We start from the raw sequence: 15355 nt of genomic DNA, 5'->3' as shown, positions 1-15355 counted from the left end.
ATTTATTAATTAAAAGAGTTATTAATTAATCGATAAATTAATAATTATTAAGTTATATATTAATTAATATTTTATTAATTTATAGTAGAATGTTCTGACTCACCCAGAAGAAAATGTAGTTGCACAGTTGTTGACTGATGAAGAAATTATTGAAAGCGTTATTGGAATTAATAAAGATGATATCGATGAAGAAGATGATGAAAGTTCTACAATGGAGCCCCCTTCGCGAAACGAAGCTATTAAAGCGGCAATCACATTGAACAATTTCTTGTTGAGCTATGAGAAAACAACAGCAGAAGTTCTTACCATGCTAAGGAAAATTAGAGACGAGATTCAAGGGGAAATTGATTTCAACAAAAAATAAAAGACAATTGAGTCATTCAAGAAACCTTAATAAATCATTTATGTAATATGCTATATAGAAGGAATTATTAATTTATATTTTATATGGGGTCTAAAGAAATTATCAAAAATGTATTATCTTATAATTTTAGCGAATTATTAATTTAGCACCCTATCCCCGAGTCGGGACCGGCAAAAAATATTATCTTAGAGAGTTTATTAAACAATCGAGTATTAATTTATCGAGTTTCTACTGTATATAGGACAGTGGACAGTACTAATATCCCTTTTAGTTTTATATAATTTACTATAAAACGATTACAATAAAGTGGCAGGCAAACGGGCAACAAGCTGCGCCGCAACCCCCTTTTGAACAGCAAAGCCAATCCTGCTAAAAACGAAGCTTTGAGACCTAGAAGCTGAAGAGGTTCCGTGTACGACGCGCTGAACCCTACTCAAAAATTTCACAGCCTCTGGAGCCAGAAAACCAAATGTATCAAAGGCAAATGGTAGAAAGACATGTTGATTATCTAAACAAGCTTTCTCGTGTTTAACAACTTTGCCCGATTCAGCCTTCAACGCAGCCTGACCCACAACAAACCCACGGTCCCTGAGCCCAACAAGAGGAGACACTCCTGTAAGATCCACACAGGCGTGTTTCCCCCCTGCCCACCCGAACACAAGAATATCAGCTGGTCGTAAAGTAGACCTCCCTTCAATAGGATCCGTGAGAAAGTTAACAGGGGCCTCCTTTTTAGCAGAAATCCCTGCCCGTTTAAGAACATCACACAGAACATCCTTAACCAGATCATGTCTGTATTTAAAGCCATGCAATTCTTTGCAATGCACCGCATGGTCACCAAAAGAATCCAAACAGACCTTGCGACAAATTGGGCAAGGTTCATCCGTCGGGAACATAGGGATCATTAACCGGTACTTAAGGATAGCCCGATACTCCAAACCCGACATACGTTGGCCTAATCCTTCAATGGGAATAGCCGTTAGAAAATCCTGAGCCCGAGGAGCCCGAAGGCATTCAAACACCGCCTTTTGGCGAGGGGATAGATCAAACTTCACTTCTAAACTCTTGACGATTCCACTAAATAAGGCACTCGCCACAACATGTTGGGCTTTAGGGGGGGCGGTGTCCTTATTAGAGAACCCGCTAAGATCAAAATCTGGGCGGTGAACAGGGGCGGACCCACATAGTGTGGATCGGGGTCCCGGGACACCAATGTTTTTTAAAAATTTATTAGAAGCGGTATATTAAATTTTTTGAGGACCCCATAAGATTTAATACTTGGAACCCATACTATTAATGTTGATGTGGTCTGGTGGAAAGTCCCTTGTTTTATCTTTGAAAGGTCATGGGTTCAAGTCTTACAAGGCTTAGTTTTTGGTTTTTTGTGTTAATTTTTAGTGTTAATCAATCATTTGATTGCTAATGTTGCAATGATAACTTTGGAAACATTCAAACACCTCTAAAATACATATCATTGTTTTCAACTTTATGCATGGTTTTCTTTAGAAACATTCAAACACTTTAAAATATCAGTTTTATTTTTCACTAGTTTAAGTTAATGGTTTTCAACACATGCTTATGAAAGGGTGGATCTAGGTTCTATCTCAAAAATGTTTAAGAAAGGGAAAACAAAGTGTTTATGTGTCAACCCGACCCATTTTGACCCGTTCAGGTAGTGATGATTGAAAAGAAAGTTTTATTATGATATTGTTTTTTATCATGTTATTCGCCTCGACCCGACCTGAACAACGACCGACCCGAAAAATTTGAACACCGAAAATATGGGACCCCATTGGCAAAAAATCCTGGGTCCACCACTGGCGGTGAAGTACGTAAATCTGGAAGTGAAGTACTAATATTATACTGCTAATTAATCTTAACCGAATTTAGAGACGAGTTCTTGAATTCATGTTATTATATTGGTTTAAATTAATGCCAAAAACAGGAGTACAAGTAGAAAACGTGGTTTTATCCGAAATTAAATGCACCAAATTGCAAATTTGATTTTACTTTCCTCCAACCAATACCCAAGATTGTGCCGTTTTATGAGGCATAGCCGGTAGAAAAGGCAAAAAGCCAAAAGGCTATTAATGGACACCAAAAGTTGGAAAAAGTAGTGTGAAAATTTGAAGCATCTCATAAGCACCAAATCCTATAGGTCTAAAAGTAGCCTCTCTAAAATGCATGATCATACAAATTTTGGTTAAATTTTAACGTATAAACAAATATTTAAATAAAGTGCAACATCAACTTTTATAATTGCTTAAGATAATTAAATTTCATTATGAACAAATATAAACTTGATGTTGCAAATAACTAAAATAGCACAATCCGAATATATCCAAACGGTCACTTAGTGTCACCAAACCATAAACCAATAAAAACCCGACATGTTTGACACCATGCTTGAATTATCAATGTAGGTACTTGCTAGCAATGACTTTGGCAGTGCTTGAGACTCTTACAGTTGAGTGTTGTGGTGATGGCAAAACGGGTGGGTTGGGTGATTGATCAAAATGAGTTTGAGTAAAAAGGTGGTTTTTTTTTGGTACTGAGTGAGTCGGAGTCAAAAGGCTTGATTAGAAAGTAATAAATTGGTTCAAGTCAAAAACGGGTTTTAATGACCAAAATGAACTTGGTATATTATGAGTTGATTTAGGAAAATGAAATTATTATAATAGGATCCGCTGCAACAGTTTTACCGTGGTTAGTACGATGATGGAGGTGTGGTGGTAGGTGTGGTGGTAGGTGGCGATAGTGGTAGTGGGTGGAGGCGCTAATGGTGGTGGCATTGACAACACAACAGGTAGATGCTTTTTTTCAACAAGGCTAACTTACACATCATATATGTTATTCTACTACTAAATCTATATCTTTTGTCTACCATAGGACTTTAACACTCATCATTTAAGGTGTGATATATTTTTCTAACAGATTAGTATGACTAGATCAAATGACCTTTGGTGACAATAAGCAGATGTTGGAGACAAACAATGTTAATAGATGACGCTAACTCATTTACTCGTGTCCGAACATCACTTACATCATGCTTTGACATATTGTATAATATATATTTGTCGATTGCTCTAGTGGCTACGATCTCAGTGTTGCATCTTGCAACCGGAAAGTTGTCGCCTTTGATGCCGACTACATAAACGCACAGTTAAACGGTAAGTTCAAATTCCAAAGATACACAACCCCCAATTCATATAGACATGCGTGTGTTGTAACCTAAAAAAATGATGATGATGATGATGATTGAAGAAACACTAAGTGACCCCGGCAGATTAAGGATAATCTTAGGGTTAAATAGATGTTTCCCACGAGGGTTAGGTCCGGCAAAGATGGTTATTCTTCTGATGACCTGCAAAACAGACACCGTGAGCTCGTCACTGAGAAGGGGGGGGGTACCTCCTTGTGACCACCCTCCGGCGTGAGAATCAGACTAGATTGCTCTGAATATAAGTGTATATTAAGAGAAATAGCTAGAGTAGATAAGATAATATCAAATGATATGTGATAGTATAAGATAATCTGAGATCCTGATACCGTTCCAAGGTGTTGGAGTATTTATAGCCGAATGTAGGTTTCCAAGCAGGTACAGCCAGCTGTATAATATTCCTTTTCCACCAACTGTGGGCTACGTATGTGCCATGCTGGTAGTTGGTGGGTAGGCAGCGGCTGATAGTGACAGGGCCGGCTGTGTACTATTCATTTTCCACAAACTACAGGCTATGTACGTGCCACGATGAGGGTTGGTGGGTAGGCAGCGGCTGATAGTGACATTTTGTACTAGAGCGTGCTCCTCCTCGTACTGTTGTCGGTGAGCTGTCACCCTGTGGTTGGTTCATGGGCTGCTTTGGTCAGATCTTGTCTATTTTGTCCATACCTTGGCAGGTATAGTACAAAAGATCTTCCAGAAGCGTACGGACTGGCTCATTTGGGCGGGAGTATTCCCGCCTTGCTCATTCCTTCTTCAGGTGACATTACTGAATTATTGAGAGTTAGTGCCTTGTGCGTGTAGCCTTACTATTAGTGCGGGTAGCCTTCCCTGATGGCTTGTATCCGCAGCTGCGGGAACAGGCTGGGTACTTTACCATTGGGAGGCTTTTCCTGCGGGAACAGCTGGCGTACTGCGCGTAAGGTCTTCATCTCTCTGAGCATGGTGGGTCCTGCGGAACCAGTTGGTCTTCGCGCAGACGTCCCTCTTCAAGGTGAGTCTTGCGGGTCCAACTGGGCTCTGCTGGGACCTACCTCTTCAATGATGAAACTAGTTTTTTAATAGGGGAATTCTAGAGACACCACTCCCATTTTGCTAACAAAAAACACATCAATGCGCGCCCTGTATAGGGCTACGGGTCCCTTATAAGCCCCATATAATCCTATACGGGGTGTATAGAGCCCGTATAATCCCCGTATAGCCCTCCCTATAAGGGGTGTATTGGGAGTGCTTATAGCAGGACCCTTTTTAATAATCATGCAATTAGAAAAGATTTTGGATTCTATAAATGATAGAAACAATAACAATTTGTTGTTGGGAACCCCCCCATGTTTGGATCATGTGTTGAGAGCCGTGTGAGTTTGGTAGTGAGGATTTTGTCGATTTATGGTTAAAGCTGCTACAATCAACCAAACTCAGATTCCCATGTTAGTTATAATATATATGTTGATAACCTTTTTTAAGCCTTTTGATTGTAGATCGAGAAAATGAAAATCGTTTAAATTGCTACTTTTTTAGATATGATTATTATTTTAGTAATTTGATACCATATGGCCAGGTGTTACCGGGTATTCAGTTTAATCTGTGACTATTCCATCAAGCGCATGTTTAAATTCTACATGACAAACTCTACTACCAAATCTTCGTGTACGTTAATGCATATAATGTTGGTTATTTTGGTGCTATTGGATTAACTTGTCGATTGAAGAAATAACATAAGAGATTAAACGAGTTAGGTGACGCGGGAGTGCGGGCTCAATTTAATACTAATGTTATTTGGGCTTAAGTAATTATTTACTTGGACTTAAATATGGACTTAAATATAAAGTTAAATGGGCTTGTAATGGATTATTACTTGGGCTCATGTAATTGGTTTTAATAAACCGATGATTTTCATAGCCATATTGATCTTAATCGAATATACAGAAGAGAGGACGACGGTTACTTGATTCTCTCTTGATCTTCATCAAATGGAACAATCAAAATTCAATTCCATGTGCAGAAATCTCTGTCTTATCCGATAAATCATTGCGTGTAACCCGCAAATAGGTTTATCTGAAAGTAATTCACGATTCAGAGATTAATCCAGGTTGCTATTTAATTATCATACAATCGCATACAAGATTACCAGGTTTGTTTGTTCAATTGATTGATTTGGGTTATAGACTAACCAAAATATACAACATATAACATATTATATGAGACCCGCATTGTGATGTCTTGCTGCATGCCATCTTTTTGAACACGCAGGGTAATTGTAATGATAAATGCTCTTTTTTTCCCCTACAAACATTTAGACCCGTTGAAGATGTTCAATTCAAACTGACATATAATCGCATATTCATATACAAAATATTGGCCATTGATGCTTGTCAGGAGGTTTGTTAGAGAATTTGCTTACATAATATTCTACATGGAAGAGGCTAAACATTAACATTGATTGTCTTTCCTCATCACTGTGACAATTGTTGCTTGTGAATGGATTGTAATGTATGTATTAGCTACTGCCACTAGTACAAAGTGTCAATTTATGAACTAATGAACTATCGCCCCTTCGGTACATGTGTGTCGCACTTGTAAATAGTCATTGAGAGGTAGCTGTTGGGATGGGAGAAGTAGAACTTAGTTTTCTATCACATTACACTATATTCTTCTTAGACTTTTTTATATCATGAAAGATTTGACAGATCGATAAAACATTGTATAGCTCGGATGTCCTAGTGTTACACTAAGAGGTACGCAGTAGTTGATAGCCTAGCATGCTCTGGAGCTTATTAATTAAAATGTTGTATCGTCTTAAACTCTCATATGAGTTGTGTTAGTTTACATCATTTTATATGTCATTATCGACACCAACTGCATGACATTTGTATTAGAACTACCTTTCCTTTCCTTATTTGCAAGAGGGAAGCTTAAGCTTTGTATTGTGGCCCGGGTGCCGGTCATACCCGTTTTTCTTGCTTAGTAGCGTATATTTATGCATTTTCGTCCAAAAATTCTTATGCGTAGTGTAAATTTACCTGTTTTCGTTTGAAAATTTTAAGCCTGGCCATTCTATTTTGTGAATAAATTTATATGTATTGAGTCTTCTCTTCTCTTCGACTCTTCTTAGTTTCCCGGGTTCGACTCTTTTGTTGGGCCTTTTTCTTTTTGTAATTTAACTAGTGTTTTATCTGGCGCGTTGTGTCGGGTAGGTTTGGTAAAACTCAGGCGTTCATAAAACCCTAGCATTGTAGGTCCTGACTTTGAAGCAGTAAGTCGACACGAATTTGGTCAGTTTTGGTTATGTGCGTTATGGTATCGGAACTAAAATAAAAAATAAAACAAAAATATTATGAAACTGAGGTGGACCAATGGGGTGGCATCGGTCAGTAAAGCTCGTGCATTGGTAAAACAGAAGCGTTGTTGATCCCGGGTGTTGGGGTAATGAGTCTACACCAATTTGGCTGGTCTCCGCCACGTTAGTTACGTACCCGAACTAAATGAAAACAAAAACAAAAATAAAAACAAAATTGATATTCGGTCAGTTTCGTTACTATACCAATACTAAAACAAAATGCGGTGCGCTTTAATTTTTAACACAACTATCCGGTCCACACCAAAGTTATGTTGAAAGACAAACCATTCTAAGATACACAAAAACATAAATAACACACTTAAAAAACTTAAACAATCTAAATTCTAACAAACACAAAAATCTCTCTAAAAAAATTGAAACAAACACTCCGCTCCATTACTACATATACTAAAACAAAAATAACATTTTTTATGGCATCAAAGTTCTCAAATTATACTAGTATATAATTTCAAATTTTACATATGGTCCAACATCTCACAAAGGTATTTTTTTTATTTTTTATTTTTATTTGGTTTTAAACCCCTAAGTTTTTTGACACATTTTTATTTTTGAATTTTGTATGTGGTTTATATATTTTGAATTTTTTAATTAGTTTTCGTTTTTATTTGATATACGATTTAGTTCCAGTATCGTCATGAACCTAACCAATACCGGTCAAATCGTCATGAGCCTAATCATTATCAAGCGAATTCGCGTCAATTCACACCCAAAATGAGGGGTTTTTACCAATACCTGGTCGAATTTGCGTCGCTGCTTCACTGCAACACGAGGGTTTACTTGCATAATATAAGTTTAAGTCTCATGGGTTCGTGTTGCTGTAACGTGATTGACCCACATATATAGCAGCACCTAGTTGACACTTATATTATTATTATTATTATTATTATTATTATTATTTTGTTTTGTTTTTTTAATTACTTTTTCTCATTTGAATCATATGTTTACGATTTAGTGCCAAATTCTTGTCGGCTTGCCGCCGCAAGGCATGGTTTTATTTTTTGTTACTGTTGATACTAACCAATTCGTGTTGGTTTGCTAACACACTTTTTTTTTGTTTTAAATACGTATATTGTATATGGGTATTCAATTTATTGTCTGTTACTGTTAGTGCCAACCAAATTCACGACGGTTTGCGGTTGCAAAACTTTTTTTTTTGTCTTTTTTGTTTTTTTTTTTTTTGTTTTTTTGTTTGTTTTGGTCAGGTACCTTAACCCAATACCGACCGAAATCTGTATCATTCGACTCCTCAAGTAGAGGTGCACAAAATACCCGGTTTCGAACCCAACCCGTGGGTACGACACGGTATAGGATTTCTCCTCGGAGCCGTAACCAGAACCAGAACTGACCTGGACCCGCCGGAATCGGATCCGGAAATACCCTGTAAAAAATCGACCCGGTCAAATACCCGACTATACCTGAAACAGATTTCTCCAGTTTTGGTTTTTGTTAACCATTCCGAAAACAGGTTCCTACTCAATTCCGATTTCTGAAATACCCGGTTTATGCATCGGTATCCTCAAGGAGCCATGGATGGGCCCACGAACTAAAATTTATAGCTAAACACAGATGAGTCCACAATAAAGTTTAATGTGCCTAAAACTAAACCCAACCCAGTCTCTATTTCAGGCCCAGTAACCCAATTCACCAACCCTAGCTTTCAGTTTCACCACCACATATAAATTTCCACATTTCTTATCCTAGGGTTTCCTACCTGCAATCCATCTTCAATCACACAACCCAACAGCAACCAACCATGGCAGAAAGAGGCGGAGAACGTGGCGGATTCGGCAGAGGCTTCGGCGGGAGAGGCGGCCGTGGAGGCGACCGCGGCCGCGGCCGCCGTCGCGGTGGTCGCCGTGACGCTGAAGAAGAAAAATGGGTACCAGTAACCAAACTCGGCCGGTTAGTGAAAGACGGCAAGATCACAAAGCTCGAAGAGATCTACCTCCACTCACTTCCAGTCAAGGAGCATCAAATCGTTGACCAAATCCTCCCGGGGCTGAAAGACGAGGTGATGAAGATCATGCCGGTCCAGAAACAGACCCGGGCCGGACAGCGAACCCGGTTCAAGGCGTTTGTGGTGGTGGGCGATGGGAATGGGCATGTGGGTTTGGGGGTTAAGTGTGCGAAGGAAGTGGCGACTGCGATTCGGGGTGCGATTATATTGGCGAAGCTGTCGGTGATTCCGGTGAGAAGAGGGTATTGGGGGAATAAGATTGGGAAGGTGCATACGGTGCCGACTAAGGTTACTGGGAAATGTGGTTCGGTTACGGTTCGGTTGGTCCCGGCTCCTCGTGGTGCGGGGATTGTGGCGGCGAGGGTCCCGAAGAAGGTGTTGCAGTTTGCGGGGATTGATGACGTGTTTACGTCGTCTCGCGGTTCGACTAAGACCCTTGGGAACTTTGTTAAGGTACATTTTGTTTATTAATTTGTTATTGTTATTAGCTTTTGTTTTGTGGTAAATTGCATTGGTTATTTGGTTTATTATGGCTTTTGAGTAACGTTGCACCAAAAATATTAACCCAAACCGCCTTGGTGGGCCGTGTGCCCCGCCATTTTGGAATAAAACGCCCCATACGGTCTTATAGTGTTTTAAGTGTTTAATAGCATTGTTCTGATGATTATGTGTGTATTTTAGGTTTAACCATTCAGGTTGTAGCTTTATTTTTTGTATTTGAGCACTAAAAAGATGATAATATTCTTTTATAGGCTCCTAGCTTTTAATATTGTTTTTTTGAACTATTGAAGGGAGTTTTCTTTTAAAAAATCAACCTATTTTTTGCATTTTTTGTGTCAAGTGCTGATTTTTTTAGTTGAATGTTTTAAATTTTGCTTGGTTTGTTTCTTAACTTTTCATTTAAAGTTTTGGTACATTTTTTTTGGAAAGTAAAGGATCTTATATTGTATAGCAAAGGTTTTTTTGGACCTTATATTGTTTTAGTTGTTAAACATCTTTGTGCATTATGTGTTGTTGAAAATTCTTGAACCCGAGTATTTTGTTGTTTGCAGGCAACTTTTGATTGTCTGCTCAAGACTTATGGTTTTCTGACCCCTGATTTCTGGAGAGAGACAAGGTTTTCAAGGTCTCCATTCCAAGAGTACACCGACTTGCTGGCAAAACCAACCACAAAGGCAATAACTTATGTTGAAGATGTTGCTGATATTCCTGCCTAAGAAGTTTTTAGAATTTTGGTATGTTATGTTTTTAGAATATGTTTTGCTACAGCTTACTGGTTTAATGTTATGGTATTTATTTTTTATTTGAGTATTACTTTATTTGGCTTTTGCAATGCAGACATATTTTATGATGATAATATCATGGAGGTTTTCTTGATTACATGTCATGTGGTTATATTTTGGCTATTCATGTTTCTAAATGCTATACATGTTCCTTGTTTATGTACAACATATTATTTATTGGTAATAACAAATAAAGCTGTTAAAATAGGAAAGCCTTTAGACAGTTCGGTTTTAGAAGTGGATGTTTTGGGTTCAAGTCTCACTGACTAGGATTAAAAGATATTTGTCTTTCAGAAAAATAAAGCGCTTTTAAACTGAGCTGTTGGTATTAATGTTGTTTTTCACAATTTACCTATTGAGCAAGGGTGGAGGGGGGCACATGCACCTTAACTACCTGTCAGAGCACTAATTGCTGGCCTCTACGTCACCTGTTGTTCTTGAATTAGCCCATGACAGCGCCCCCTTACCCGCCGTGTTCCTGCCACCTGCACAGGCATGCATGCACAACGCATCTTCCTTTTCTTTGGGTTATACCACATGGTAAAGGTATCTGGCGAGTAAAAAGTGTGGGCTGACCGGTGTTTCTGGACCACCTGCACCGCCAGCAGGCCACTACTCGATGGTGCCCCTTCCACCCCAACAAATCCTTCTTTTGGCAATATTATACGAACTTATTCGCTGGTCATCATATTTTGTTAAGTATTGTGCATCCACGCATATTAAAGTGGATCTATATTTTGTTTAAAGTTAGTTATATATTATGCTTTCAGTTGCTTAAAATGTCTTCTAGTTTATTTAAACTGGTTACTGGTCTGACTAGTAAACTTGTAAGATGGCTGGTTACATGGGCCTCGTGGTTATGCAAAGATTGATCAAGAGATTCAAGACGGTCTTGATGACCTAAACATCTCATTTTTTTTTGTATAAGATTTGTCAAGAACAAACAACATGACCATTTGACGAGACAAGGTTGGGCTAATTACTAAACTCGAATGATTAACCACTTTTCAACTTATTGCAACTTACGTTCATGGACTAAAGAGTAATACCATAGGGGTACACCTCTTTAAACCCCACCATCAACGATAATGTCAATTCAACGTGGAAAGTTCGTAATGAGATCTTCTAGTTTCTTGCTCATTGAAGTTGAAAGATAACTTTGTAAATATAGTGAAAGGCAAACCCATATAATGAACACCAATTTCTTTTACATCTTTAAAGTATTCAATACTCGTTTTCATATGAAATTTATGTATCTTTTCTTTTTGAACGATGAAGTCGCACCACCACAACGAAGAGAAATACACTGGCACATCTCCATAGAAGGAACCCACACAACTGTGGTAAACCCCCCTGGAGTTGGGATTGAGTTGTTGGACCAAATGGTCCCAAGCTCTACCCTTCATTCCTCACACCGTTAGACCAAATGGTCCCAAGCTCTACTCTTCATTTCTCATAACGTTAGACCAAATGGTCAACTGCATAAAATTTATGTATCTGACACTCGAGTGATACCATTTTATGAAATATTTTCAAAAAGGGATATTTGATTTGGTAAGCACATTTTCATGTGTTATTTATTCTTGATAGATATTCAATACACCAATTTAAACTAAACAAACTATGGGAAAAATCAAACAATCAACACCATGGTTCTTCGATCTGGATTCCTCATTTTGAAAACGAATCTTATTCCGTTAAAAGAAATAACCTAAATTAACAAGATAATTTTAGTCGTTTGGGTTTTAAGGTCAACGGTTTTATAGTTGCATAAATGCTTAATTAACATTATAAACAAAAAAAATCCCTAACCCAACACATGTAATTCAAGTTTCTCTATTTGTACTGAATTGAGTTTTCTACCACCGGACACCTGATGGTTTTGCTTTAAAACAAACCGAAAACCAAAAAATATACCTAGTTCCGTTTTAAACATTTTTCTTCATTCGAGTTTGCGTGATTAAACCGATTTAAAATAGAACTAGTTATTAGGCCTGCGCAGTTTACAGCTAATAAGGAACCGCACGCGCGGGCTTCAGTTTACGGCTAATGAGGAACCGCGTGGCACGTATGAGAGTTGGCTTAACCGCCCTGAGTAAGGCGGGTTAATCTTGAACAGTTGATGTGTATTACAAACGCAACTGCTACAAACATGTTTAATTGACTTCACACTATCTGTACATGAATGTTTACATCATGGTACTTAATTTAAAGCTTTATGTACAATGTATGATTGCACGATAGCCACATAATTTGGTACCTCTTTAATGCTATATGTATAACTATATCTAGCTAAAAAGGAGCTATATCGAGCTAATAAATAGAGACGCCTGTGTTCTTCGTCCACATCTTTACAGTGCCTCAACTGCCTACAGCCACCACCTCCACCGATCATTGCATTCCTACCATTTAAAAGCCGGCTAGTGGTTCGGTCGCGTCTCCCTGTTGAAAATGCAATATTAAGTTAGCTAAGAAATAATTGCAATTGGTTCTGGAAATACATGTTTTAACTTTTATAAAGCATTGCCTAGTAGATGCTAAAGCTGCAGGTTACATTTTTCTGCTTGTTTGTATTAAACAAAATGGTGCACATTTCCAGTAAATGAATTGTCAAACCGAAATTGGTATTCAATATGTAATGTTTATATATATTATGAAATAGTTGGGCAAGATAAACAAAGGCCAAAACCAAAAGCAAAATAAAAGGTCCACTCCATTAAAAGTTATAAAAGAATTAGATATGTTTTGGATAGTAAGTCAGTGTGTATGTTCTTGAATCTTGATGTTTTAAATGTTAGCTTTAAAATTCAGGGTATGTATTCTAACTTTCATAATACTGTTTTTGGTGTATTCAGTTCCTTATAATCTTGGGGTATTCATTGAAAGCTTTTAAAATCTAGGTTGAAGCACATTCATGGGCTAAGTGGTATTATTTTCTTTTTAAGTTTCTTTTGGTATATACCTCCATTTTTAGCCATTTTATGTAAATAAGCTAGGCCAAACCTTTTTTAAAAAGTGCTTATGACTTTTCCAACCACATAAGCTAATCCAAACACTTTTTTAAAAACTTCTCCTCAAAAAGCCAATAATTACTTTTGACAAAAAGCTTAAATAAGCAATCCCAAACACCCTCAAAATTTTGAAAGTAGTCAACTTATATATGATTTTTCTTCGAAAGAGTTTCAAGTTTGACTTTGACGGGTTGATTTATTCTTCTTCATTCATTCCGCCGTGAGAAAAGACTTTCAAGTTTCAACGCCTAAACCAAAGCTTGATCAAATCCAACCAAGAAAGTAATCGTAATAGTAATGGGTACGCCGGCAATCCCGAATTTGGGGAAGCAATGCTCCGTTGACGATTGCAAGCTCATTGATTTCCTCCCCTTCACCTGCGATTGCTGCCACAAGGTGGGTTATTATTATTATTATTATTATTATTATTAATCTTGGTATGCAAACTATTCCAATTTCTGGAAAATTTTATTTAGGGTTTTTGTGATTCGATATGTTCATGTGGTGCTTGATGCATATATTATAAGTTGTTTCATTGTATTATTGAAAATGGCAATTCCTAGCTTTATTAGCACTTCAGTTTAGGATTGATTAAGGGAAAAGGATATAATGGATAAGGATTTTAAACCCTCATATTTTTTAGGATAAAGGGCTAAATACAACATGAAGCCATAGCACTTGAAAAACCCAGATTTCTTGTTAAATCTTTTATTTTAACTTAACTTGTTGGATATAATAAAACATAACACAACACCATTGAAAGTTGAAACCGCCTGAACTGGAACAATTTGGTTGGTTTGAGATTTGTATTGTTCGGTTTTGCTGTTTAATAGTTCTTATGAAGGTTTGGAACTTGAAACCAGCCGAGTAACCGTTATCTTTTTAATTTTGATTTGTGACAACACAACTATGGATGTGTATCATATCCACAAATCATCTTTATCTTTTTAAAAAATTGTAATACAGACTAACAAACAAAACAAACAAACGTGTCTAGTAAATCCCACTCATAAAGTAGGATCTGGGGGCATATCTTTCCTTAAAACCATGAGACACAAAGCCTGCTCCTAGTCAGACCTTCGGCTCTAAAGGTCGTTCTTTTTTTTAACAGCATAAAAATAACATAAAGTATATATAAGAAAATTTAGAAAATATTTAAATATACTAATGACAGTAGTAAACTATAGATATCAAAAGGTAGTTATAAGCTAGAAATAATAGTACACTTAATCTTATGAGATAGTGGAAGGCTTACTCATATGAGATAGGATTTACTTGGTATGTTTGTTTGTTTGAATGCGAAAATATTATTTCAGAATTTATTAACATTCTTGCAGGTATTTTGTCTCGAACATCGGGGTTACAGTATGCATCAATGTCCCAATGCCAGCAAAAACGATCTCACTGTTGTCGTGTGCCCACTTTGTGCAAAGGGGGTTCATTTAGTCCCTGATCAAGATCCAAACATCACGTGGGAGTCGCATGTTAATACAGATTGTGACCCATCAAACTATGCCAAAGTCACCAACAAAAAGAAATGCCCAGTTCGTGGTTGTAAAGAAACCTTGACATTCTCAAACACGATCAAATGTCGTGAATGCACCGTTGATCACTGCCTCAAACACAGGTTCGGACCCGACCATAGTTGCCCCGGTCCTAAAAAGCCCAAACCTTCTTTCCCATTTTGGCGGGCCAAACAAGACCCACCACCAAATCGAGCCGCCCATGTACCTGGGCCTGCATCATCGTCTTCATCAAAATGGGCTACTAATTTTTTTAAGGCGGCTTCGTCTGTTAAGGCCTCAGCTGAAGCTGGAATAGCTAAATTGAGTGGTCCCAACCGTGGTCAGGGTGGGACCATCAAGACGGGCTCGGGCCCAAGTACGGGTCCGAGCACGGGTGGTCAGGTGGAGGTGTGTCCGACTTGTAACGTGAAGTTTTCTAGGATTGGTGATTTGATAGATCATGTGGAAAAAGTGCACGAGAAGAATGGTGTGATGAAAGCGACGCTAGACGTGTGCCCGAAATGTAGTAAAGGGTTTCGTGACCCGGCCTCGCTTGTGGAGCATGTTGAAAGAGAACATCGTGGGTACTTTTAACCCTTAGATGGTGTCATTTATATTTTTTGATTGTCATGCACTACATTTTTGAAAATGTTTAAA

At 37.9% G+C, this 15355-nt stretch overlaps 2 protein-coding genes across 2 annotated transcripts; both read left to right on the top strand.

Annotated features, from left to right (window-relative positions):
* Positions 1–8681: 8681 nt before the first annotated feature.
* LOC143610136 (uncharacterized) lies at positions 8682–10151 on the top strand. Its single transcript, XM_077084700.1, has 2 exons — positions 8682–9352; positions 9952–10151. The coding sequence occupies exons 1-2, from the start codon at positions 8696–8698 to the stop codon at positions 10114–10116; spliced, it is 822 nt and encodes a 273-aa protein (XP_076940815.1). The 5' UTR covers positions 8682–8695; the 3' UTR covers positions 10117–10151.
* Positions 10152–13490: 3339 nt separating this feature from the next.
* LOC143610142 (zinc finger AN1 and C2H2 domain-containing stress-associated protein 13-like) lies at positions 13491–15355 on the top strand. Its single transcript, XM_077084705.1, has 2 exons — positions 13491–13589; positions 14531–15355. The coding sequence occupies exons 1-2, from the start codon at positions 13491–13493 to the stop codon at positions 15290–15292; spliced, it is 861 nt and encodes a 286-aa protein (XP_076940820.1). The 3' UTR covers positions 15293–15355.

The sequence above is a fragment of the Bidens hawaiensis genome, unplaced genomic scaffold (assembly GCF_021521415.1).
Source record: "Bidens hawaiensis isolate Kalapana, Puna unplaced genomic scaffold, B.hawaiensis_p1.1 tig00024436_1, whole genome shotgun sequence".
In the NCBI taxonomy this organism is placed as follows: Eukaryota; Viridiplantae; Streptophyta; class Magnoliopsida; order Asterales; family Asteraceae; genus Bidens; species Bidens hawaiensis.
Note: the sequence above shows the minus strand (reverse complement) of the source record. Positions and strands in the feature narration are given on the sequence as shown.